The sequence below is a fragment of the Protopterus annectens genome, chromosome 10.part0 (genome assembly GCF_019279795.1).
Source record: "Protopterus annectens isolate FY-2018-M chromosome 10.part0, PAN1.0, whole genome shotgun sequence".
NCBI lineage: Eukaryota > Metazoa > Chordata > Ceratodontiformes > Protopteridae > Protopterus > Protopterus annectens.
Genome location: NC_056744.1, coordinates 763,029,823 through 763,057,029, shown reverse-complemented (window position 1 = coordinate 763,057,029; position 27,207 = coordinate 763,029,823). Strand labels below are relative to the sequence as shown.

Below are 27,207 nucleotides of genomic sequence, written 5' to 3'. Positions count from 1 at the left end.
CAAAAACTCAAATAGCTGGAACAATCTGAAGAGGGCAGACACACCCAATTACGTATGGCCCACAATCTAGTCTAAAAAACAAATGTCACAGTCTAAAAAATATCCTTACAGCATACATACCAAAAAGAAGTCTGTGATCCACATACAAATCCTTGTTAAGTATGCACAAGGATAACAGCTCAGTAGGCAAAGCCTTATATGGTACCCATCTCTCCAGAATGTGGAACTCTCTCCCACTAAACCTAAGGCTCAATAATAACCTAATTTCATTCAAAAAACAACTGAAATCAACCTAGTGAACTCATGGCTATGTTCTTCCAACACATCAGTATCATTGCAACACCCCCCTCCCTTTACCCTCCCTCTCTAACCTCATCATCTATCCTGGCCATAAGTAAGCCCATTGGAAAAATCAAGAGGGTCTTGTGTGGAAATAAATTGTACATAAGAAAGATATTTTGCAATGAATTATATCCAGTATATCAGCTATTCCTATTCTCACTTACTGTAGCTCTATAGGAATTAAGTATATTCACTTTAAAACTACTTTTCTAACAATCATTCTTAGAACATAGCTAGCATTCTTTGGAAACTAGATTCACTTTTATATTTTGTTGTTCCCCTTCTGTATTCTTTTTTTTGCCCAGTAGGTACATAAGAGAGTAGTATACATGTTACTATGAATGAATGTACATGTTTTATGATTTTTTTTGTGTATTATTTTATGTTTTTATGATGTTTCATGCATCATTGCAACTCTAAAGCTTTTCTCCCCAGGACCTCAACTGAAATACGGTGTAATATACCAGTGGGACATTTTTTGTTAAACTATAACAAATGAATAAATACATGTGTGTGTGTGTGCGTGTGTGTATGTGTGTGAGATTGTGTATGTTTAGGATTATATTTTCAAGTATTAAGCATTCAATTTGTTGCAACAAATGCCACTGAAAAATAACAATAGCAACACAGCAACATAGTTACTACCATTTATCAGATTTACCCCACTGTGGGGACATCCACTCAAACAAGCAAGCCCCATATTCCCAGTCCCATAAAGAATCACATTGAACCTCTCTCTCAAACTTCAACCATATATACCAAACTCCCATCCCTCTCTACCCAAAACATTTTTCTAAACCTTCAATCCACTCACTGCATCCTGTATCCACTAGCTATACATGTATCCTACTACATAAAATAAAATAAAACTCTCTTTCCACTAACAATCTTCCAGCAGAAAACTTGAAAACTGCTGCTGATGCCATTGCCTACCAGTCAGTATTCTCATCAATAGATCCATTATAGAATCCCACGTCTCCTTCCTTTGGAAAAAATCAATTATAACCCCATTACACAAAGGAGGCGAATCTATTCAATTGTCTAATTTCTGCTGCATCATCATCCTGTCTCCTCTTTCCAAACTGTTAGAAAATGTGTATACAAACAACTCCTTGACCACCTAATCCACAATAAACTCCTAACACCAAGCCAAAATGTCTTTAGACCAGCTCATAGTACAACAACTACAATAATATCCTTCGTGGACACAATCAGCAAACTAAGAGACTCCTGCCAACTAACCTCAGCACTATTTCTTGATCTATCAAAGGCTTTGAATACTGTCTCACACCCCAAACTCTTACATCAATTGTCTTCCCTTGGCCTTTCTGGTCCCTCTCTACAGTGGGTTTTCAGCTACCTATCTGACAGACAACAATGTGAAAAATGGCAAGGCTGTCTCTCTCAATATATTACCAATAAAACAGGTCTTCCACAAGGATCCATCCTTGGACCACTCCTCTTCAACACCTTCATAAATAATCTCTTTACTGCCTTCCGCCAAAGTTCCCTAATCCAATAAGCTGATGACTCAACTCTCATCTCCTCTTCCAACAACATAGTACACCTCAGACAAATAATGCAAACTACCTTCTCCTCCATCAAATCCTGGCTCAGTAATGCACAAGTATTAATCAATCCCAATAAAACCAAACTCCTCCTTTTTACACCAAGGGTGAGCTTAACTGACTTTAAAATATTTTCATTAAATAACACAGAAATCAAAGTAGTCCCATATACCAAATTACTAGAAGTAACAATAAATAATACACTTACCTTTGACCTTCATATACATAACACTATCAAAAAAACTTATCTCAAACTAGGGATGCTCTATCAGCACAAAAAATTCAAGGATACAACCTCTAAAACAACATTTGCCACAACCTACCTGCTACCCTCCTTACTATATGGTGCCCCATTTTAACTAACCTTCAGATTACACTTAAAAATAAGATTGAATGCTGCTGTAACAAAATTGCAAAATTTGCAACAGGAGTATCATATTTTAAGCACCATTGTTCAGCTCTTACACCCCTTAACTGGCTAGAATTGCTCTAACATCTTAACTACACCCAACTAATAATTGCCAATAAAATTGTCTACAGTTCTGAAGCTTGCCCTGCCTTAAAATCAATACTTCCAATCTACACACTTAACTGCGCTCTTTGCTCTGAAGACAAACAGCTTCTAACCCTATATAAACCAAATAAAACCACTGGACACTGTCTATACTCCTACTCACTGACCAAACTATGGAACGCACTACCCTTAGATATTAGAACTACCTCTAACTTCAAGAAATTTAAGTTTAAACTAAAAGGCTTCCTAGTCAGGTCATGTATCTGTCCCTGTTGCAAACTGAGCTGACACCCACCCCCTTTACTCTAACCCAAGTCCAATTGCTTCACTCCCTGTCTGCTCCCCATTTATCTTCTTTCTTATACCTTTATCTGAATTGCAGCTATCTCCTCTACTAATTTTTCACCTCCCCTCTTCCATCTTATATCCCCCTAGTCTATTCAGCCTAATTACTAACTCGATGTGCTGATGTATCAGCCTACCATCTACTTATCTAATCTCTTTCTTAACTCTTCCACTCCTTCCCACACTACCATCCCTTACTTTTCCTTTTACCCTCGATCTAACAATCTTCTTCTACTACGTCTAATAACAAGTGATGATCTCTGTATCTATTCAATTAGCCTGAACTACAAGTCTCTTTTTACTGCTATCACACTTAGCTATGTAATCTCACCATAACATAACCATGCCTCCCACAAAATTATCCTATCTACCATGTTTTGTTAAATGTCATATGCAAATGCACTGCCTGCAGTCACGACTGTTAATCATCTATGTAAAACAAACTTAAGTATGTTAGATATGTTTAGACCTGTGTGTGTTTATCTTTCCTTGTGTAAATATTTGTATATGCTTTTTTTCTTTCTGGTTTTTATCTGCAGTTGGACTTTTCTTTTCTTGTCAGCTATGTAAAAGCTATATATTTGTTTCCTTTTCCTCTGTATTGGAGCTTTTTGACCTGGGTCTCCACTGAAAATGGGCTTCTCGGCCATTTGGGCTTTCCAGGTAACCAAATGTCAAATAAATAAACAAATAAACTTAACAAAACTGTGGAGACACATAATTGATACTGGCAGAATGCTTTAATGCCAATCACATTACAGAATGTGAATGAAGTAACAGGCACAGCATCTACACATTCAGATTCAAAGCTATTAAACATAAAAATACAAGAGTGAGTATGATCCCTTATTCTTTCTGGAGGCAAGAGAGCTATACAGTAGCAAACATACCTGCAAACCCATCTTCTATGCTGCAGTTATGTACTAGAGCAAAATGGACAACAACCATTTAGAACTCAACCAGTCATAAAACATTAAGCACTACACCATATCAAAAACATTCAGCAATCAATAGCCCAGACATAAAACTATACTAAAGAATATTGTCAGATGTTTATATGGGGCTCCACCTCCATGCCTCAACTTTAACAACTTTAACATTAACTATTTGAATGCACATCAGCAACAAAGAGAAGAGCACTAAATTTCAGTAACCCCATATTTGTATAAGAGTGCCATCAAACTAATGCCTAGCACTCTACTGATATAATATAAGTGCTCTAACACTACAGCAATATGAATGCACAACAGCACCTATTTACAAAAAAAAAATGGCTCAACCAGTTAGTAACCCTATAACACACACACACACACACACACACACACACACACACACACACACACACACACACACACACACACACACACACACATATATATATCTGAGTTTATGTCAGATGATTGTCTTTTTGGAAATCCAAGACCATATGTTTGGCTTTATAAGAACTTGAAGCATTTGTATGGGGATTGCAATACAGTGGGGATTGGGGAATACTCTTTTACCCACTGTAGTCCAATCTCAGAGTTGGTATATATTATTTTCAATGGGTATTGGGGTGCATGCAGCTTGCCCCTCTGTAAAAATATTGATTTTTGTTGATAAGTTTTGGTCCAGTTTTTGAAAAATCTAACATACGGTCTCAACCATATACCGTGGATTAGATTATGGTTAAAGTAATGGCTAGAAAAGATAACAGATTTATCAATTGTAAGTATACAGCGAATCAAGTGAAGTTATCAGTAATGAGTTCATAATACTAATATAGTTGGTGTTCAAGGTTATAACATAGATCCATAAACTTATAAAGCTTACAATCTTTGAATTTAAGATATTTGCACTAGGACTATCCCTCTGCACTCTATATGTGGAGGTGTCCCATGCATTTCCCTTATTTAAATATTCTAACTAGAGGGTCACAGAATGATAGAGTAAAACAAATACTTGGTATAGGATCTAAGATAGCTACTAAGTAACAACTGTCTCTGTATTGAAATGTTGGGGTTTGCAATGCGAAGCCTTGAAGTGTTCAAAACAAAGAATAAAATACAACAGAGGTGTGAATTTTGAACATTATTCTTCTTCATTAAATTTTTTTTTTTTTGGGGGGGGGAAGCTTCCCTGCATTCTACAATATGGGGGGGGTAGACCTCCACATCTTCAAAATGTATATATACCAACTCTAAGCTCACCATTCCTCAGAGAAAAGAGAATATTCAGAGAAATGGCAATTTCAGACAATATTTGTAAGGCTGAGTTTTTGGTCATTTATTCTATACATTATGGGACTCATCTTTTCGGGTCCTAGTAATTCAAATAGTTACCATAGCAACTCCCTTCAGATGCTCAGTAGACAATTTTAAACTTGACAGGAAAGTTTCATATTTTTTGATTAGAAAAGGAACTACAACATTCTAAGAAATGTATTTACTGAATTTCTGTCAAAACTGAAAATTTGTTGTTCTGTGACTAGCATACTACCTTTCCTGCGAATAGTCAGTTTGGGTCAGTATAACAAACTCTGCACTTTTAAATCTCAACAGGAAATGATTTCCAGCAAGTAATTATTTCTCTGCATGAAGTACAAATACATGTGTAACTTCCACAATATAATGATTTTCGTAAAAGTGAATTGCAATAAAGAAAATGAAAGTCTAAAAATCATGGTACAGTATTAAGGACTTCAAATAAAGGACATTTTTATATCAATGCCTGACAGTGACAGCAGAATAATGACATTTTGATGTCATTGCCTGACTGTGACAGCAGAATAAGGCCGTTTTGATGTCATTGCCTGACAGTGACAACAGAGTAAAGACATGTTGATATCATTGCTTATCAGTGATAGCAGAATAAAGTGGAAATCTGTATGAGACTGAGTAGAGGGACTGGCTTTTAGCCTATCTGTATTTTGGATTTTCCAAGTCAGAAACCTCTGTGGTCTCTCCAACTGCTGCATGTAGATGGTGTCTTTAAATTTTAAACCTGCAAGATGGACTGTCATTTGAGTAACTTAGACACATGTATCACTTGTGAAACACCCACCAAGGCCGAAGTGCCAATGAGACCTGCAGCTGTAAAATTTATCACTTCAACAGAAAATTAACTCTGAAAAATGTGTGGTCTAACACTCTTGTTAATGAGACTAATAATAACAGAAGATTTGACACTGATGTTGTTCACTAAAACCATGGCAAAAAGAAAAGCTTACTGGGTCCTTATTAATGCAGTTAGTAAGAATAATGTTGAATCATTTGTTCTTTACTATGCAATGCCCAATTTCCTTCTGCCAGATGATACAAAGATCTTGATCACTCTTGAGAAAGCAGCAGCATATAAAAAATGACAGTTGTTGTTGTGTCTTTCGGCTTTTCCCGGTTAGGGGTCGCCACAGTGGAACTCCGGTCCGCTAATGATTGGCAGTAGATTTTTACATGCCGAGTTGCCAGCCCTGAAGCACAACCTTCAATGAAGGTATGCCCATTCACGCATGTCTCCACACAGAAGACGCTCTAGCTGAGAATCGAACAGGACAACGTCTTACTGTGAGACGACAACGCTACCGCAGCACCACCACCTCAGTCATTTAAAAAAAATGACAGTATGTCTGGTTCGATGATAAATAGTTCTGATCCATATTTTCATTTTAGTGTCTATACTGTCATTTAAAAAATGACAGTATAGACACTAAATATGAAAATATGGATCAGAACTATTTATCATCGAACCAGACATTGAAAAAGATGACTAGAAAAGTGTACTCACACCTAAAAAGATAAAGATCAAGTAATGCTGTAAGATGTAAAGCTGAAGAAGTTACTTATATTTAGAGGTTTCATATAAATTGAATAGTTGAACTTTAGGTGTTTCCTAAGGGCCAAATTACCCCTTGTAGTATATAATACCACCTTCGGTCTACCATGAAAAGAGGTAACTAGCTTAGTATATCTAGCCCAGTCAACAAAGGATAAATAAATAAAATAAAATAAATAAGAGATGTGGTATCTGATAACCGTGATTTAATTGTGGTATAATTACTATGTTGATTAAGGATGTTTTAGGTCTAAAGTAAGTGTAAGGTGAAATATAGTGCTTATTTTATACAGAGATTATACTTTGTTAGCAATTTGAATTAATAATATTTCTAAGGGGTAGTGAAATCTTTAAGACACATGTTTGTATATTTTAAACTGTAAATTTGATTTATTAACTTCTCGCTCAGTTTTCCCTATTTTCTAGGTGCTCCTCTTATTTGTAGTGTGTGTAACACTCTGTCTTCGAAAGGACTCATTCACTCTGTTAAAAGTATAGCTAGCTTTACTTCCAGTTAAGGACTGGTAATTGCCTCTGAGACTGACCGAGAACATCATAAATAAAACAGAAAAAAGAAATAAAACAGAAAAAAGAAAACTGAGGTGAAAGTCCTATTCTGACATCTAAACCTTCTTGTATTAAGATGTCATTCATGGATTTCTTTTGGGTGGTGGAAGAAAAAGACTGGAGTACGTGCTTGTGTTTTTATAGCAGTGTGGAGCAGTGAATAGTACTTACATGGTATGTCATTTTGATACGTTAAGAGATGCAGTGTGTCATATTTATCAGCTTTGAAAATAAAAATGAAAAGTAGGTTTTGGGTACTGTAATGTGTTTTGCTGCTGTCTTCACCTTTCTCTTGCTTCTGAGTATTTCTAGAGGTCCTGGTACAATATAGAAAGAACCCTTTCTTATAAGTCTGTACTTTTCAACAATATTATATTAAAAATATCTGAATGTTTTTTTTTTATCTTGGCCCACTAAGAGCAACATGTGCTGTAGTGGGTACTTTTTCTCCCCAGCACTGACTATTTACCTACTTTCTTATATGGATTATTAGTATATTTATGCATGATTCAGGTAGTTCTTAAGTCTGGCAGAAGAAAAATCATGTCAAGATGAACCTGAATTAGCAACCTATTATTTTCAGTACTAGAGGAGGATTACTGTTAAACTTTGTTGTTTGAATTTCGTGTACTTAACTTATTATCTGTCTTACAAAGGTTATCATTTTAGATAACTTTAAAGCATGTTATGTTTGGCAAGTATATTGTGAGACAAAGTAAAATAGTTTTGCTACTTTACACTAACATACATTATTTTGTTTTCTGATATCAGCTTTGTCCTTTTCTGGGAGTTGCTCCCATTACTGGTGGGCATAGGGTGGAGAGGTGGTCCTGGGTAAAATGTCAGTCAACAACAGGGCCAGAAGAAAACATTTTTCTTTAAAATGCAAGTCTTAATGTACATTTTACTACTTTATGAGGCTTCATAACTTGTTCTGTTATGGGCTGTTTTGGGTTGCTGTCTTTTGTTACAATTTAACATTCTATTATGATTTACTCTCTCTCTCTATCTCTCTCTCATCCCAGCTTTGACACTAGTGAGATATAAAAAGGTAAAGTCGATATCTTAACTAGGAATGAATATTTATTGCTATTACTATAGTAGGTATTGTCGTTTCTACTATTTTGCTTACCTACATTATGAAGAGTGGATCATCTGTTCCATATGGCAGGATTCCCTTATAACTTCGCTTTACAAATCATTTTCATATACTACAGCTGTTTTGCTTTTAATGTGCAGATACCCTGCTATTTCCATTACACATAAACTTTATAAAAATACTTCACTCAACGCAGCCGATTACTGTGTCTCTCTGACAGACAATAAGTTACTGTACTAGGAATTCCATTGTTGAAAGCGGGGCAGCAACTGTCTCAGTGACAGGACAAAATTATTTCACTCAGAGTTATTAATTTTTGTAATTCTGTTTAATAGATTACCTTAAAAAAATGAAATTGTGGATTAGATATAATTATGAATTAACTTTGGTTTCTGTGATTCTGTTATGTAAAAGAGTAAATAATAATTTTGTGTTATAAACTAAGTCCTAAATGTAAATGCCAACATCACATTTTCAACATTTGAAGCATAATTGCATCTGATGCATGCTAAGTTCTGCATTCTTCAATATTAGCAAATTTCAAATAGCTATACTATGCTAAGTACTTTTCTTCTGTGAAAGATTTAAAATAGCCATGTTCTTAAATTATACTGCTGACTTTCCATTGCATACAAGAAGCCCTTAAAGATGGATGTGCCTATTTACAAAAGTTTTTGATGTAAAAAGTGTGTTATTTTTGCATTTTATTTTGTCAGTAAATAGAATCCCTTGAAAATACACTTAAAACTGAAATCTCCTGCCATGACATGAAAGTCTGAGCTTCTAATGACTTAGTATCTTAATTAGTGTATAAAATAACTAATATCCATGCTAACCACAGTAACAGAAGAGTCTCATATCTTAGTAAGACAAGTTGTACTCTATATTAAGAAATGCACATATGTGATAATTTATTATTGAAGTCATAATGTGAATAAGTAACCGATCTTCTAAAGTATTTTGCTTTTCATAATCTAGAATACTTTGCTGATGTATATAAATAACTGTCAATACCTATATAATGTTGTGGGTGTGATCATAGAGAAAAATTAAGTCAATAGTGAAATTAAGAGATCAAAGAATGTGCTATGATCATTTTTTTTTCTAATAAATGCAGCTTTGACAATGACATTCTAACCAGAAACGAGATTAATTGTAAAACAAACATGCATGGGCAGGGCAGCAATGGATTGCACTGTTGATGGACAGAATAGCTGTCTAGTGCATATTATAAAGACAGGCTTAGAAAATTTATGTTGCACTAACATTTTTGAACAAGGGAAGGCATGCAATAGGTTCTGCGTCCTCCAATGCATATTACCTCAGGTTAGTAAAATCTGTATCAGTTCTTCAACTTTGAGGAAAAAAAAGGTAGGTGAATGTGGGCAGATTTACTTTTTTCACTGTTCTTTTGGCATTTTTGAGAAAATTACCCTGTGTGCATCGATCTTTTGAAGTTTAGTCTGTAGAGCTGCTGTATCTTACCAAACAACTAGTAATTGTCTAGTTGTATAAAGTTTCTTTATCTTAAAGGTATTTTTAGATTATTACTACACACTCACTTAATTTTCCACACTGCTTACAAAGTTTATGCAGTGTGAAAGTGTCTCATTCTTTTTACAGACATTTATAAATATGGCAGATGATTTTTTAAGGCAGGGGACTTCTGTTTGCACTGCCTACATAATATGATCAATTTTAATGATGTAACCATCATAAATAGAGCATTCTTACCATCTTTACATAAGGAGAAATATGGATTATTGCAAATTTGATAAACAAGAACAAGTAATTTACTTCTTATAGAAAATGCCAAGAAAGGAGATGGATAATTATTTATTTTATTTGTGTTTTATTTATTTATTTGTGTTGATATCTGGGGTAGTCCAACTGGACTGTACAAGACCCATTTTCAGTAGAGGCAGAGTGAGAAAAACTACACAAAGGTACACATTCTAACAATAAAGGAAAAAAAATGTAGACAATACAGAACAATATAGAAATACAAAAAAATATATATTTTTATAATATAGTATTTAATAGTTTTGATGTTAATGTCTACATCAGATGAATGCAGGACAACACACCACACATTTAAGCAACTAATGCAGCAGGGTGAAATTCAGTATAGCGCTGCACTATAATCCTATGTATAGAAGAGGAATTGTATGTGATCTTTGCATCTCATTAGCCTATTGTTAATCCCTTGAAAGTGTCATAATGAAGTCTCAAACAGAGTCTAAGATATGGTATTTAAAAAAAGCACTACATCAATATGTTTACAGGTATTTACTACAATAGTCTGACATTTTGCATTATAACTCTTTTTTATCTGGACTGGTTGAACTACTATGCCATACTCAGAATGCAGTAATGGCCTACTAAAGTTCAATGAGTTGTCCTTTGATTTGACATTGATTTAAAGACTTATCCAGTATTGTTGAACTATATAAAATATATATTACTGAATAAAACAACAGCTAAGTCAGTTTTATCACATTTATATAAAATTATATTATCAGCCATACCAAATTTGTAATGGAATTAAATTAATCACATTGAACTCCTTAAATCTGTTGACATACTTTTTTATTTGGGAGAAATTTTACATGGAAATTTATACACGGGAGACTTGTTACTCCTTACAGAACTGGGAAAGTATTTAATAAGAATTTAGTTATTATTACTAAATTAATACCATCTTACCCCTCACAGACTTAATAAGATTAATAATAATTCAATTATTATTAAATTAATAATTTCTTAACCTTCACAGAATTGGGAAAGTACTTAAAACTGAATTATTTTTAGGAAGAACTAATAAGAACAACATTATTAAGTTATTAAACTAATAGTCTACAGCTTCTTACTTAATTAATAAAATTAAAAATAATGAAAATATTATTAAATTATTAAATTAACAGTTTATTAGAATTGGGAAAGTAATAAATAAGAACAAATGTATTGTTGGAGATATAATATGATAATCAAGGCTAACTAACAGCATATTCTTTTAGCTGTAAAAAAATTAAAAGATGCTTAGTTAAAGTTTCAAATCATTTACTCAAATACTTTTGCCAGAAAAAAAATTCAGTAAACTAGACATTTATTCTTATTTAACATCCAAATTTTTCTTGAATTAGTAAGGATCAGTTTCCACATCTGTAGTATCTCTTGGCTTTTAGATACAAAACTACTAAAAATTGGAAGAAATCTATTACTCCAGCCTTTTCCAAATGTCTGAACAAAATCACTATGGTTTATGGAAATTAATTTATTATTATTAGAATGACATCTAAACATACCATCCACCAATTTCAAATTGTTCATTAAAGTGCTATTTTTTGAAAATTATAATGATATTACTCTGTTATAACACACATAATTCTGTTCTTCAAAAAAAAACTGGGCCACTGCATAATAAGAAACATTCCATATGTAATAATCATAAAATTTCACTTGAGGTATTTGACACACCTTGTATATATTGCAGATAAAAGTCTAGCTTTAATTTAGTTATGTTTGATGTATTGTACATTTTCTTAACATAACTGAATCCGTATCTTAATTTGGTTTTAAATGGAATTCAGTACTATGATCAGAATACTGAATGACTTTTGTAGAAAGTCTAATATAGTTAAAAATGAATACATTTATACTGTGAAATGTGTTTTAAATTTTTCCTCAGCACCGTGTAACCACAGAGTTAAAATAGGTAAGTGCAGGAATGTAGAGGGAAAGAGTTCTCACACAGGGAGTGCAGCAGTTGTTTGATCCCCACAACCTCCTTGAAAAAGTATACACTCCTTACATTTCCTTGATTTTTTTTTCAGACTAGATAAGTAACTATTTGGAATACACCTCCTATTTTTGTGTATTTTCTTTACTGTTGAAGCTTTCTTAAGTCAAACTCAGTATTCTACCAGTGTGCAGGATGTGTGCAATGTTAAAGAACCAAGTACAGAATATTTTTAATACACGTAAGATTACATTCTACAGTTTTCCTTTTCTTCATCTGGCATACATACTAGCATGCATACTAAGCAATATGCTCTTAAGTCTTCCTATCACTATTTCAGCTGCTGACATAAAACTAATTCAAGATCTGGTTGTGGTTAATAAGCATAAAATGGTAACGTCCATGGAGTGTTCACACAGTTAATGCCAATAGTCTGAGCACTAATATTATCTATAAATCTGTGTGTAGTTTTCTAAGAAAAAAGTTAACACCCTTTCAAATTATTTTATCAGCTGCTGAGTACTGCATATGATGTCCAGACAATTGTCAAAGTACTATGATTTGTTTCACATTAATAATAAATAATATCATTTCTATTAATCTCCTAAACAGAAAAAAATACTATCAGGATTAGAACTTTTATCTCCCAATCTTTGAGATGAAATATTAAAATGTCACAAAGTTAACAGCACTTAGATAATTTCCCTTTCTACAAAATCTATGAACACTCTATTTCACTAGAATCCCAAACTGACATATACAATGTACAGATTCTCTGGTGAAAGGCCATTAATTTCTAGATGAATTTATTGAACAAGCAGGAGTTGCACTGTCATAATTTAATTGTCTTTGCCCATTCATGGTATCAAGCATTTTGTATTTGTTTACATACTTAATAGACCTTTGTACCTCTACCTTTTTAATAATGAACAATAACATAAACAGAGGAATCCTTTTTTCTCCAGCAGAAATACTGTTAAGAGTCATAGTGTTGTCCTGTTTCCCAGTACTATTATTTACGCTTGGTCTTCTGGTTTAATTTCCATCTAGACTAACTTCTAGGTGGACTCTGCATGTCCTCCTTGTGTTTGTCTGTGTAAGTTTCTAAAGGAGTCTATGTCTTCCTACCATATTCCAGAGACATGATAGAAGATGACCCAGTGATCCCATGAATAGCCTCTAGATATATGTGCACTATGCATGACAGTATTTGAGCATTTATATCCTACAGTGGACTGGCAACCAGCCAGGAATACTTCTGTGCATGGCAGACATTACTTTCAGGTATAGTCTGTGGATCCCCATGACCCCAAAAATATTAGATGGGTATCAAAAATTACTGAATGAACAAATGAATGAATGCTTTTATCCACGTATACTACTGATTCAGTTATTATAATCCAAAGAAGGTATATGTGAGAAAATCCTTGTAGATGTTTGTAAAACTTTCAGAATTTCTGGAGTCTAGGTTTTAATTCTTTCCAAGTAAGAGACTCTTTCTCCATCTTACTAATCTGTGGGATAGTGAAGTTGTTTTCTGTATTAAAATTGTATACTTTCATTTTTAGTATTCGTCAAGCATAAAAGAACAACATTTAAAAAAATCTGCTTACTTACATTTCCATCCCTGTCTGGTGAACCGCTGTAAAAATGGAATAAAAATATAATTAGCCACTTTTCACATATAGTATGTTTTTATATTTCTCATCTACTCTAGAGCTCAAAATGCTCTAGGAAATAATGCAATTTCTAATTTAAAGCTTAATAGCATTTTTAATTTGAACTAAACAGCCAAAGTACATATCTGAAATTCATCCACATGAAATTTGATTTTATGCTGATTCTTTAACATTTTTATTAGACAAATAACTCTTCTGAATCCTTGGGGCTCTGCAGTGGCATAATAACTTCATTACAATGATAACCATCTTAGAAAGACATTGACATTTCTCTGCTGTAAATTGCTGTACTGGGGACAGAAACAAATAGTATTGGACTGTGGCATTGCAATTGCATAAAGAAGCATACTTCCACAGACAAAAAGATTGTATTGTTTAGTAAGAAAGAAAGATACAATTAGGGCCAGATCTTGGCTAGGGATTTAGGCAACTGTATGTGTAAACTCTGATCTACACTCTGTGGCTAAAACCAAATCACATACTGCATTAACTGTTTTACTCTCCTTAGCTGTGAATCTGGTAACAGCAGTACAAAGACATACACTTCATTGCATTTGTACTATTTTAGGTAAGTGGAAAATAATACAAATAGCAGTAGGATTCCTTATTTCTAAAGTATATAGAGGTTCCCAGGAAGAAGTAGGAGAACATACAGATATAGCCTAATATGCCACAGAAATTGTCAATTCTATTTAACTGTATTCATTACATTTTTTTTTCTTCAAATTTATAACTTCCAGCAAACACTAGATTGCTGTTTGCAACTGTCTCCCTCATTCATTGAACCCACAGTCTGAAATAAAATAAGTTATCGGTTTTCTGTTCAACTGGCCACATAAACTACAAACACGCACAAATGCAAATAATAAATGCAGATAAGCCTTTGCTGTATAAATATTCTACAGGGATTAAAAACAATACATGCTAATTACACTTTTTTAGAAAGATTTGTTCAACAGTAATTTTAATTAAATCTTTGACAATCTATGTTCTCGAGATGAAAATCCTGACTAAATAATGTTTCCAGGTTACAAATGCAAAACGTTTAAATTTAGCTTTATCATAGTCATTTTAAAATTTGCCATGTATTGCAAAGATCTTCCATTCTTAAAACATTAAGCTGTTTCAAAAAGTTATCGTTTACCAAGTACATAAACATCTTGAGCCATGTGTAAGAAGGCTTGCATTTAGTGCAAGTCATAGTATCGCTACTTGTAGTTTCAGTTTATGAAATTCATGAGCAGAACTAGTGTGTTATCATTTCTGATTTACATCAGTCTCCAGTGCTTCTGGGTTGTATTGTATAGTGATACACTAATATGTGAACTCTGTTGCTAAACGAGTGAGAACTTGCACAATTTCAGGGTTTACTAGCAGGAATTGAAATCTGGCAATTGGCACCAAGAACTATGGTTATGAGCTGCTAATGATCAATTTTCTGTTGCAAAAGTTTTGATTCCCACAGCCTTCATCTGCTTACTATGTGACATGATCATGTCATTTAACTACACATTTCTTTGGGATAATTGGGAATGTGGGCTATGTTCCTTAATGGTCTCCTGGACTGCATAACTAGTAATTACCTATGAACCTAAATCTAGCATTGTCTTAAGTAATACCTCAGCAAACCTACACTTCTCTACTGTCATCACTACTGACATACCTATTAACTTCTATACTTCTTCTCCTCCCCCTTCTACCCTTAATATCTACCCCCAGCCAACCTTGCCTTACTCAACCCATTTCATTCCCTAACAGCTGAAAACAAAAAAAAATTTTCATATCTCCCAATTCACTAATTTCAGATGCTGCTCTAACACTTCAATGTACAAGATTCTGAATGCTATGCATAGAGAATGTTATCCTAAATCTAACATCATTCACCCTAAATTTTTCAAAAAGTCCTCCACCTGTATTTTACTTCCTTAGCCGCCATTACCAACCTCCTCATAAAAGCTTGAATTATTTCAGATACTTAGAAAACTGCCACAATTATCCATATCCCTAACATTTCTCCTCCATCTCAATCAGCACACTGTACTTTAGATTTATTACCATCTTCTTATTTAGCAAAAATTATGGAAACTAGAACAAAAATAACTTATAAAAACATTAAAACATATCCTCCTGTTCTATATCCATTACAAATACTAGTATGGGTTCAGACCACATTTAGCAAAACCGCTGCTTTATTTATAGTCATTGACTTCATATTTTCCATTATAGTCAGAGGTCTACTCACTTGTGCTGTGCTCATTGACTTGAGATATGTCTTTGATATGGTCAACTACTTTCTCTGCTACTTAACAAATTCTGTCACTTACCCTCTCTTCTTGGCCTTTCCCAACAATTCCAAAACTGGTTCAACAACAACCTAATAAATCATTCTATTTCTGTCTATCATAATTCATCCTTCTTTAATACTTCTCTCAAAACAGACCCCCAAATACCACTTCCTTGATCCTGTTTTTTTTTTAATTTATTCATCAGTGATCTACAGATGTCACATTTCTCTGATAGAGCACAATGCCCCCTTTGAGATGTACCCCACTAAACAAATTAAAGAACTAGAGGAAGCCCATAATGTTCTTAACTAGGAAGATTTAAGGCTTAAAGACCTTGAGCTAAGAACAGAGGATAAAACCTCTATCCCTTTACACAGTATCATATATTCTCTTGATGGGCACTCTGTGCCTCACCTACTGTGCCATTAGAGACAATGTTGGCTATAACCTCCTATATCTCCTCAAGTCTAATAGTTTAGCTAGCATCAGAACCAGCAAACAAAATGTTCACTAGCAGACAAATAGAATGTGATGGAGAAATATATTCATTATGCAGTGTCACTCCTGTCTCTGGAATGAGCTACCCTGCAAATTAAGCACTATTGCACAATATTATTTTTCAAACAGAATCTGGATCACTAGATGGGCCATCTTGTATATATCCGAAGTCTAAATGGCCCAGCTATCTTTGTGTAAAAGGGTGCAGTCTGAGGATGGATCCTGGTAAATCTTTGATGTTACAAGACTATACTGCCTTCGAACTACTAATTCTATAAACCCTAAATAATCTTTTTTCAGACCTTCCTAACATTAAAACCATATTGTACTCCCATTTATTCACATTATTAAGAATAAGTTAAAATAGCAACTCAATAAACTTTATCTACAAATTCATCTGGATGTATTTAAAGGTCCCATAATTGTAATAATAATAACAATAATAATAATAATAATAACCATATATACATTGCTGATAAAACACATAACATTCTTTTCAGCATTTCCTATGCAGTCTGACTGACAGTCTTCCTATTTATTTTTCTGCTCTCTGGAGTAACACTTTCTCACCCAACAACTCATATAAATACCTAAACTTAATATTTTACTCCCTCACCTTCCACTCAAGCTAAAACCAAGAAATCCATATGAAAAATTCAGACTTTGCTGCAAATTTACCATCTGTTCCACATCTGAATCCCAATTCTCTACAATCAAATCCATGCTGCTGCCAGTCCTTGAGTCTGCTCAACAAAAAATGCTTTCAACTTAGCTGATTAATGTACACATTATGTCCTTCTTCTCTCAACTACCATTATCCTTCTCCAAACAGAAAGAACAATCTACGTTTGTTACCATCTCTACAAACTTCTTTATTCCCACCTCTTGCTTATAAGCTTACTGTTAACAATAATTGCTACCCTATCTGGTCATCGCTGCCATGTTCAGCTGCATTATTAATACTCTATTTTGTCTATCATCTGCTGAGAAATCCTTCCAAACCTTGCACCAGGAGTATGAAATTCCATCCAACATGATATCTGCAGCCTTCCCACACTCCATCCATTTACAATTTTTCTTCTGTCTCAGCTTATCTCTTCCTGTCAGTGCACTTGATTTAACCCTGTCTTGTCCTAATCTCTTGATATTCTTCTCTTCCCTGTAACATTTACTAGAGTTGCAAGATTTACTCTTCCACTTTCCTTGAAACATTCCTTATACTGTACCTTCCAGAATTCCATTTGTTCAGTGCCCACTGGACTGCTAGCAATTAATTCATCAACATTCTATACATTTGCATTTGTTTATTTACTTTAACAGTCAAAGGAGAGCCACGCATGGACAGCAAGTGCAAAGGCCAAAAATTTCCACAGTAAAAAACACAAACACAAGCACAGAAGAGGAATCCATCCTTTTATTTAAACATAAGGTTTTGGCCCTAAAGACCTTTATCAATGCAAGAAGGCAAATAATGTGTAATGAAACACCTTTTTTAAGTACAATCCTCATTAGTTCCACCAATCAGAACAAAAAAGATATTAAGTACTTCCAATACAAGGAACACGCCCACAACAAAATGTGCACTTAACACAGCCAGATAAAGAATACCAAATACAAGATATATAAATATATTTAATGAGCTAAGGATGATAACCTAGAAAATGAGACAATACTGAAAAAATATTATATAACCCTATAAAATAGAAATATCCCTGACAGGGACCTGTATTCGAACTGACTAAATTAAATCTTGATATTATATTTAATATATGTCTCTAAGGGAGATCATTTAGTCCAGGGAGAAACAAACTCTCCAGATGAATGATCCATTACCTTTCCTTTTTATTTAGAAGTTTGTGCAATTTGTTCTTGGAGAACTTGGAACTCACAACCTTGTCAATGATGGTAAAATGAAACCTAGCTGTTTTGTGAACCAATGTATGCTTATATAAGGCATTTGTGATAACCTTATTTCTGATATTACTCAAATGTTCAGAAATCCGTAATTTAAAAGACCTAGATGTTTAACCTATATAAAATGCAGACCAGTGGCACTCAGCCAAATAGATCACCCAACTGCTACTGCAATTTGTAAGAGTCCGGATTTCAAAGACATTTGTTCAGGGGAGGCTCATGATATTGGACTGCCGGACTGCAGCCCTCCCACCTAGAAAAACACACAAAAAAAAATCTTTAAAACTAAAAAGCAAAACTGGAAAAAAAAAAAAAAACACGAGTCCCGAAGACTTCAGACTGCCTTTATCAGCAGTCCGGATAGAGAAACACAGGTACCCAGCAATCATTGCTGCAAGTGCACCCAGGAATCAGTGCAGTGATGACCGCACAGAAGAGGAGGTCCGGACTGCTTCGGCTGCAGGCAGACCCAATGAGGAGAGAGATAAGCTGGAAGACCCAATGAGGACTGAGAGAGGTGAGCTGCTCTCGCGGGACATATTGCGCAGGCTGGATTGCTCCATTTCCCGGGCGGGTTTGGTCACTGGATTACTCCGTTTTGCAGGCAGGATTCATTCAGGAGGTAGGTGGTTGCTGGAGTGTGTGTGGGATTCATTCAGGAGTTTGCTTCGTTCATTGAGATGCAGGATGTGTGGGATTTATTCAGGAGGTCGCTTCGTTCGTTGAGACATGCAGGAGGTCAGTCACTGGAGTGTGTGTGTGTGTGTGTGTGTGTGTGTGTGTGTGTGTGTGTGTGTGTGTGTGTGTGTGTGTGTGTGTAATGCCCAAGTTACTATATACTGGTGGCTAGAGAGAGCAAATGATGGTGGATACAGATACTCAGGCTTGAACCCTGTACCTTGGATGCAGGTGGCAAGGACCTGAATTCCCTCTCCACCACCATTTCTAAAGAAATTTGCAGATGTTTGCCTCATATTTGTTCTGTTCCTCATAAAATCTGTGGTTTCTGTATCTACATTTTCCCTTGCAAAGTCTGTAGTGTAGTGCTGCACTGGTAGCATTGCTGCCTAACAGCTATAGGTTCTCTGCTTTGATTCTTGGGGTGCCTTCTGTGTGAAATTGTTCTAACAGTTGTCAAGTTTTTAACATGGATATTTGAAATTTGTCCCTATTTTTGGGACTGTATTCCCCCATTATTGGCTTTGTCCAGGTATTTTGTGCTAAGGTTCAGAGTTATCTATGGTGGGAACTGTATTCATTGAATGTTTGGGGGCTGTATCCCCCCCCCATTACTGGCTTTGTCCGCATGTTTTTTGCTAAGAGGTTGAGAGCTATAGTGAGAACTGAATTCACTGAATATGTTTGGGGGCTGTATTCCCCCATTATTGGCTTTGTTCAGGTGTTTTGTGCCAAGAGGTTGACAGCTATTGGCTTTGTCCAGGTATTTTGTGCTAAGGTTGAGAGTTATCTATGGTGAGAACTGTATTCATTGAATGTTTGGAGGCTGTACCCCCCCCCCCCCATTACTGGCTTTGTCCACATGTTTTTTGCTAAGAGGTTGAGAGCTATAGTGAGAACTGAATTCACTGAATATGTTTGGGGGCTGTATTTCCCCCATTATTGGCTTTGTTCAGGTGTTTTGTGCCAAGAGGTTGACAGCTATGCTGAGAACTGAATTCGCTAAATGGTAGCCATTTAAGTTTGTCTTCCTCTCTTTTACAAAACAGCTGATTTGGCATAGTGGTATGTTTCTCTGACTGTTTTGCACAGGGTCCCCTGGGTTAAAGACATGGCAGTGAAATGTATGGTGGTAACACAGCATTTTATTCTAACAACTTTCCAACATTATACAAGCAATGTTTAAAATGTGTCCCTGGTTTTTGGGCTTTTGTCCCCCCCCCAATAAATTTCGGCTTTTTCCAGATTTCTTGTGCTGCAAAGTTCAGAGATACAACTGCGTGTCGAGTAGATTTTACAAGGAGCTGAGAGCTGCAGGGGAACAAAACTTTAGTGCTGCTTATTCTAAGTCTGCTTGCATTAATAGCACAACAGGTAATGTACTTGCTTTTGATGCAGAAGGCTGTGGGTTCTACTCCCACAGTAGATAGATGCAATGCTGATACTGTACTGTGTTGTAAAGTGGGTGGATGCTGCAGTCCTTTTTGGCAAAGATACCTAGAGTAGTAACTATGAACCTGAACCTGTTATCAGTTTGTCATACAGTCCCTATTGCTATATTACTAGCTTATCATTTTTTTTAATGCATACAGCATAGTCAATTTATTCCTCAAGGGCAACAGGCACTTTATTTGTAGATGAATAAACAGTGACATATAAAGTTGTTTTCTAGCAGCAACCTCTTCATTGTTAAACAAAGGCTTTAAATACCTGGTTATAGTACAAGCAGATAAAGGATGTTCTATAGTGGTAATGAATTGGTCCGATTATGAGACTAATGCCAATAGATAGTTCAGTGATGCCACATTCTATATAAATATGTCTATCGATCCAACTCCACATTTCAAAATTGAAATTGATAATTTTTTGGATATGGCTAAGAGCGAGGGCATCATTGATGAACAAATCTGTTTTCATCTCAAGGTCAGTGAACCTTATTACCAATATCTTTATCTGCTTCCTAAGGTACACAAAAACCTTAACTATCCCCCAAGGTGGCCAATTGTGTCAGGTAGGGGTTCCTTAACGGAACCCATCTTTGTCTAACTAACTATTTCAAACCTTTGTTGAAGGGAGTTAGGGCTAGGATCAAAGACACAACATAGTTCCTTAATATTATTGCTGACTCTCAAGTGGAAGGTGAATGGTTACTGTGTATCTTAGATGTTACATCACTATATACCAGAATCCCTCACTGGGCGGGTCTTATGGCACTGGATTTTTGGCTCATCAAACTTGATTTACATAGTCCTGGGTTCAATGCCTTTCTTCTTTGCTTAGTAGAGCACGTATTAACTAAGAATGCTTTTCTTTTTAATGGAGAATGCTATCTACAGGTTCAGGGTACTGCTATGGGGGCTGCTTTTGCCCCTATTTACACGGACCTTTTTATGGGTTATCTGGAACACTATATGATCTATGATAGGAGCCATAATATTTTCATTGATGAAATGGATTGCTGGCATAGGTACCTGGATGACTGCTGGATGATTTGGAAATCTGATGCAGTGTATTTACAAGAGTTTGCTTGTTATCTTAATGATAATAAATGGGGCATCCACTTTACTGTTGACTCCAACAGGAGGTCGATTCCATTTTTGGATGTTTTGGTCAATAAACAACATGATGGTACTTTAGCCAGTATAGTTTATAGGAAGCCCTTCCAATCCAACTCATTACTGCATGCATCCAGCTGTCATCCAGGTCATATTACGAGGAATATTCCGAAATCCCAATTTATGAGTATATAACGGATATGTTCAGGTCAGACAGATCGTGTCCATTTCAATGAGGTTTTAACCCATAGATTTGTAGAACGGGGGTATTCAGCCAAACATTTGTCATACACCAGTTTTGTTGTGGGTAAGATGTCTAGGGAAGAATTGCTTACCTATCAAGGTTCTAAATCCCAACAAGGATCTAAAATTAGATTCACTACCACCTTTAGCAGAAATATTAAACATCTTAGTTGATACAAAAACATTGGGATATTTTACGGTCTGATGAATATTTGGCTAGAATATTGGACAACAGATGTGCTTTTTCCTATCGAAGAGGGTTTACTCTAGGGGGACATTTAAGTTTTTATAAAAGGCATTCGTCTTTCCAAGTGAGAACTCAACGTACTTTAGATAGTACTAAAGTATATGGTTGTTTTCCCTGTGAACATTCAACTTTCTATAGGTATGTACTGAAAATTAAGGAGTTTTCCACCAAAAATACAACAAATGTATTTGAAATCCAGACTCTTACAAATTGGAGTAGAAGTTGAGTGATCTATTTGGCTGAGTGCCACTGGTCTGCATTTTATATAGGTCAAACATCTAGGTCTTTTAAATTACGGATTTCAGAACATTTGAGTAATATCAGAAATAAGGTTATCATAAATGCCTTATATAAGCATACATTGGTTCACAAAATGGCTAGGTTTAATTTTACCATTATTGACAAGGTTGTGGGTTCCATGTTCTCCAAGAACAAATGGCATGAACTTCTAAATAAAAAGGAAAGGTCATGGATCATTCGTCTGGGGAATTTGTTCCCCCTTGGAATAAATGATCACCTTTAGAGACATATATTAAATATAATATCAATATTTAATTTAGTAAGTTCGAATACTGGTCCCTGTCAGGGATATTTCTATTTTATAGGGTTATATAATAATTTTTCAGTATTGTCTCATTTTCTAGGTTATCATCCTTAGCTCATTAAATATGTTTATATATCTTGTATTTGGTATTCTCTATGTAGCTGTGCTGAGTGCACATTTTGTTGTGGGCGTGTTCCTTGTATTGGAATTACTTAATATCTTTTTTGTTCTGATTGGTGGAAAAAATGAGGATTGTACTTAAAAAAGGTGTTTCGTTACACTGATTTGTCTTCTTGCATTGATAAAGGTCTTTAGGGCCGAAACCAGTCTGCCTTATGTTTAAATAAAAGGTTGGATTCCTCTTCTGTGCTGGCCGTTTGTGTTTTTTATTTACTTTAAGGCATTCTCATTATTATTTTGGTGTTTGATTCTGATGACATTTTGTCTTTATAACAGCATGTTATTTATTTAAAACTGTGTATATTTCACAGTTTTGTACTTTATTTGTTAAGTCTGTACTTGCGGTTGATAATATTACTGCCTATTGGCCAGGTCATTAGTGAAAGTGAAAAAGGTTCTATGACTAAACATACTTGGGCTATGCCTAAAAATGATCAGTTTTGATCAGAGCACTATCACAGTAAAGAAACAAACAAGTAAACAAACACAACTAACTAACTAAATAAATAAACTTATCTTCCCTGTATCAAATGTAAAATATATAAATAAAAGCACTATTGCACAAGCCCAGCTGTACAACATAAAAAAAGTTTGGTATTTGCTCTATCAGATGCCTCAGCAGCAAGAACCACTCCTCAAGGTAGTCAACATGTGTGATACCTGCTGTTTGTAATGGGCTGGGTGAGGTCAGTGTATGCTGATAGCTACTCCTCACCCCATTCCATGTACCACACCACTTATACTCCCGCTGCTCGTGTATACATGGAATATATGTAATCTACAATGTGTCCATTCCCAATGATGTGTAAATTAACTGCTAAAACAGCTGGAAAGAAAAGAAACTGTTCTGCAAGGGAGACAACTGGAAAATGTGTGGGATATCAAGCCCATCTGCTTCAAAAATGTGTTAGTCGTGGTTTGGATTCAATGTTGCTAATGGCGGTGCATTCTGGGTGCTGGACACCTGCACAATGCAGACTAGGACGTTTCATGATTGCTAGCATTACACTGATAATAAACCATTAACTTTTGAAAGAATAATTTAAAGTTTTTTTTTTTTACTTTGTTTTTTTCTGGTGTGCCAGCAGTATAGAGACAATACTGTGGAACTTCTCTTTTTTATGTGCTTCCCATGGAGCTTATTTACAAGATAGGTGCATGAAATGAATAATAATAAATACAACAGTAACAAACAGTGACAGGAGTATTGTAAACAAAATGGAAACAATGAGCTAAATATTGTCATACAAAAATGTATAACAAGTTGCTCAAATGCATCAATGTAAAATATATGACATTTATTTATAAAGAAAAAAAACACACATATAATTCATAAACAACATGCATGATAAAAGAATAACTAGACAGTGACCATACCATAAAAGCATATGGGAAAACATATGCAAATTAAAAAAGGAACAGTATACCCAAATTGGTTACCAGTAATATGAGTATGGTAAAATTTCTGCTGAGCGATGATATTGTACTAGCTTAATAATTCAATAGTAACCTGAGCAGCAATTCAGTGATGAAAACATCTTACTTTCCCAGGATCAGATGGAGACACAGTTTTTTTTTTTGCAGTGTTCACAAAGCAAAAGATGACCTTCCCTTTACAAAGTGAATTGTTATGATGAAGTGAAGCTTTTTATTAATTAAATCTGACAGCAAATCCACTTTCATAGCAATTATCACAGTATACAGAAGCAGTACATAGTATACAGAACCTGAGCAGCTTTTACCGTGCATTCAGCATCTCACTGGTATATGCAGGTTCTTGTGTTAAAAAATGAGGACTGTAGTAGGGAAGTGCATTCTTTCACTTCAGCATTTGTGTTTAAAAGTTAATTTAGAGAGAAAGCAGTTTTTAAATACAGAATGTACTGGCCATTCATTTATTTTATAATTACCACTTAATCCATTTCAGGGTCACAAGGGGAATGTGATCATATTCTAGCAGTGAGCAGGAGGAAATACTGGGATTGTTCATGATTGCTTGCATTGCATTGATAATAAGCCATTGACTTTTTAAAGTGACAACCCTTTATAGGATTCATATATACTCACTCACACATGGCACACGCACCTGTGGAGGCTGTTTGGAGGATTGTCAGTTTATGCAAAGCACATCCTAGGGATTCGGATCAAAACTGAACCATCCAGCAAAAACTCATGGTCCCACAGGAAGGATGTGAAGAATCAATGCAAAATACATCCTAGCAGAGAACTTAACCAAAGACCCAAGCACTGTGGTTCAGCAGTGCTTACTGCTATACCGTTACACCACTTACTTCCTGCTTTATTCAACAACATTAAAGGGATATTTGTGTCTGAGTACTTATTTATTCAGAACTGCATGAAAAATGGTTGTCATTCAGCCTTTTCATGCTCAATTTTTCCAATTTCATATAACAACTCAATATACTTTTTGTACATTAGTGACATTATGTTTCAGTATTTTCAGCTATTGTGTTTCATTTCACTTGCCCAGACCCTGCATATATCACCAAAATTACCTTTTTCCTGTCATGTTTTAACATGTAATCAGAAGAGTATCGTACTTTATATGTGTCTGTATTATTTGTGGCAATGCAGCTTGCTTCACCTAAACTGCAACATACAATTACATAACAGGTACATTTATAAAAGGTGTAATTAAGTCATAAGTAAATATATGAAGAAAATAAATATTGCTTTTACTCACTGAATACTTGCATAAAACAAATTAAATAAATCTAAAATTAATTTTAGGTTAAAATGGAGCATTTCAGAATCATAACGGATGGGCGATAATCGAATCCCTTCAAAACTTATATTGCACAGATCATACTCCAATCACAGCAGAATCTTTTCCTTTTAATTCAGAAAAAGGCTCACATATCATGGTAATTCCCAACAGCATGTAGGTCAATTAACTCAAAAGTGAGAAATGCAATTTAGAGACAGCTTTGAACTTAATGAGAAAGACCTCACTATTGGCTCATTAGCACATCTCTGAATCACATATTAGCCCACACACACTGTTGCTTTCAGACCTGAAAGCTGTAGTGTTCTCCTTAGCAGCCCATTTGTCATGTTGGAATAGGTACCCCCCCCCGACACACACACACGCACACATCATCTCATAAACAAATAAGCCCCACTGATGATCATGCTCATGAATGTACTTACTCATTGACCCATATGCATGTTCCAGCATCCCATACACACACACATTCATGCAGCCTCATTTATAACCCTATTGACATGCATGCATACATCTGCACACATACACATTAACTAACACATCCCTGCCATGACATCTTTGTTGAACTTACCAACACTGTTAGTATTCCCATAGGAGTGCAATGGTGACTGCTGTGCTTTTGCTGTGGTCACTTTTTTCCTCCAACTGTCAAATTTTACATGGCTCGGCAATGCAAACTGGAAGCTACTGACATTTTCCGTGGAAAGTACATGGCTAATTAGTATTAGCCACTCCCCTAGAATGTTACATTCTCATGCAGCTCTCCCTAGAAGATCTCTCTCCATGATGAGGCCCTTACTAGGGGAACACCTCAGTGGGAGGGCGGACTAAGAATCAGAAGGACATACTGTGATGGGAAAAATTGCCATATTAAGGTTTCCATCTTGCAGTAAGCCTGTAAGTTCATACCCTTGAAGATTTGATTGCCCAGATCACTGACTACTGACCTTCAAGAAGCTTGACTCATGTAACCCCATATTGATGTTTTCTACTTTCCATATACATATCAAGATTAGCTTTGAAGGTAATTGATCACTGACCTATGACTCTAAACAGAACCTTGGAAGGTGCTGTGCAATGGATACATCATATTTTTTTTTCTTTTCTTAGCTTGATATTTATTTTTAGCATTAGATTTCTTGATTTCCTGATCTAGTATTAGCTCCCACAGAAGTGTATTCCAAGAAAAGACATTCAAACAGAACCATTTAAGATATAGCCTTATATACCAATTAGAAGTAATCTCTTCATAAAGTATAACAAACAGAATATAATGACAGTTCCTGAAGCTTTTCTGAACTGGTCATGTTCACTGAAGTAATTTTTCTAGTAAGGAATCTTTGCACCTTTTTCATTTTCTTTCAGTCAGCTTTCTTTGAAGGCTAAAATACAGTAATGTATTCAATAACAGGTCAGATCAATGAGATATAAATTGGTATAATGACTTCCATGGGATCATAGGTTCTTCTTAGGCTAATGACCATCAAGGTCTTTACAAGCCTAGCCCTGCAACTCAACCCAGTTTTGTCCCAGAGATCCTTGGATGCCTATAGGATGGGTATGTTAGCAAAGAGGCAGCTAAGGGTTGTGTGAGGGGCATTTGTTAGTTGGAGATTAATTTACTTACTGTCAGTCTCTGTCCATTAGAGTCATG

At 35.2% G+C, this 27,207-nt stretch overlaps 1 protein-coding gene across 10 annotated transcripts in view; it reads right to left on the bottom strand.

Moving 5' to 3' along the window:
- SGIP1 (SH3GL interacting endocytic adaptor 1) overlaps positions 1–27,207 on the bottom strand; it is a 1,172,197-nt gene that overhangs the window by 754,820 nt on the left and 390,170 nt on the right. For all 10 annotated transcript variants that reach the window (XM_044085575.1, XM_044085576.1, XM_044085579.1 and 7 more), the window contains exon 3: positions 13,602–13,626. In XM_044085575.1, the coding sequence (XP_043941510.1) occupies positions 13,602–13,626 (25 nt within the window). The remainder of the gene's footprint in view (positions 1–13,601; positions 13,627–27,207) is intronic.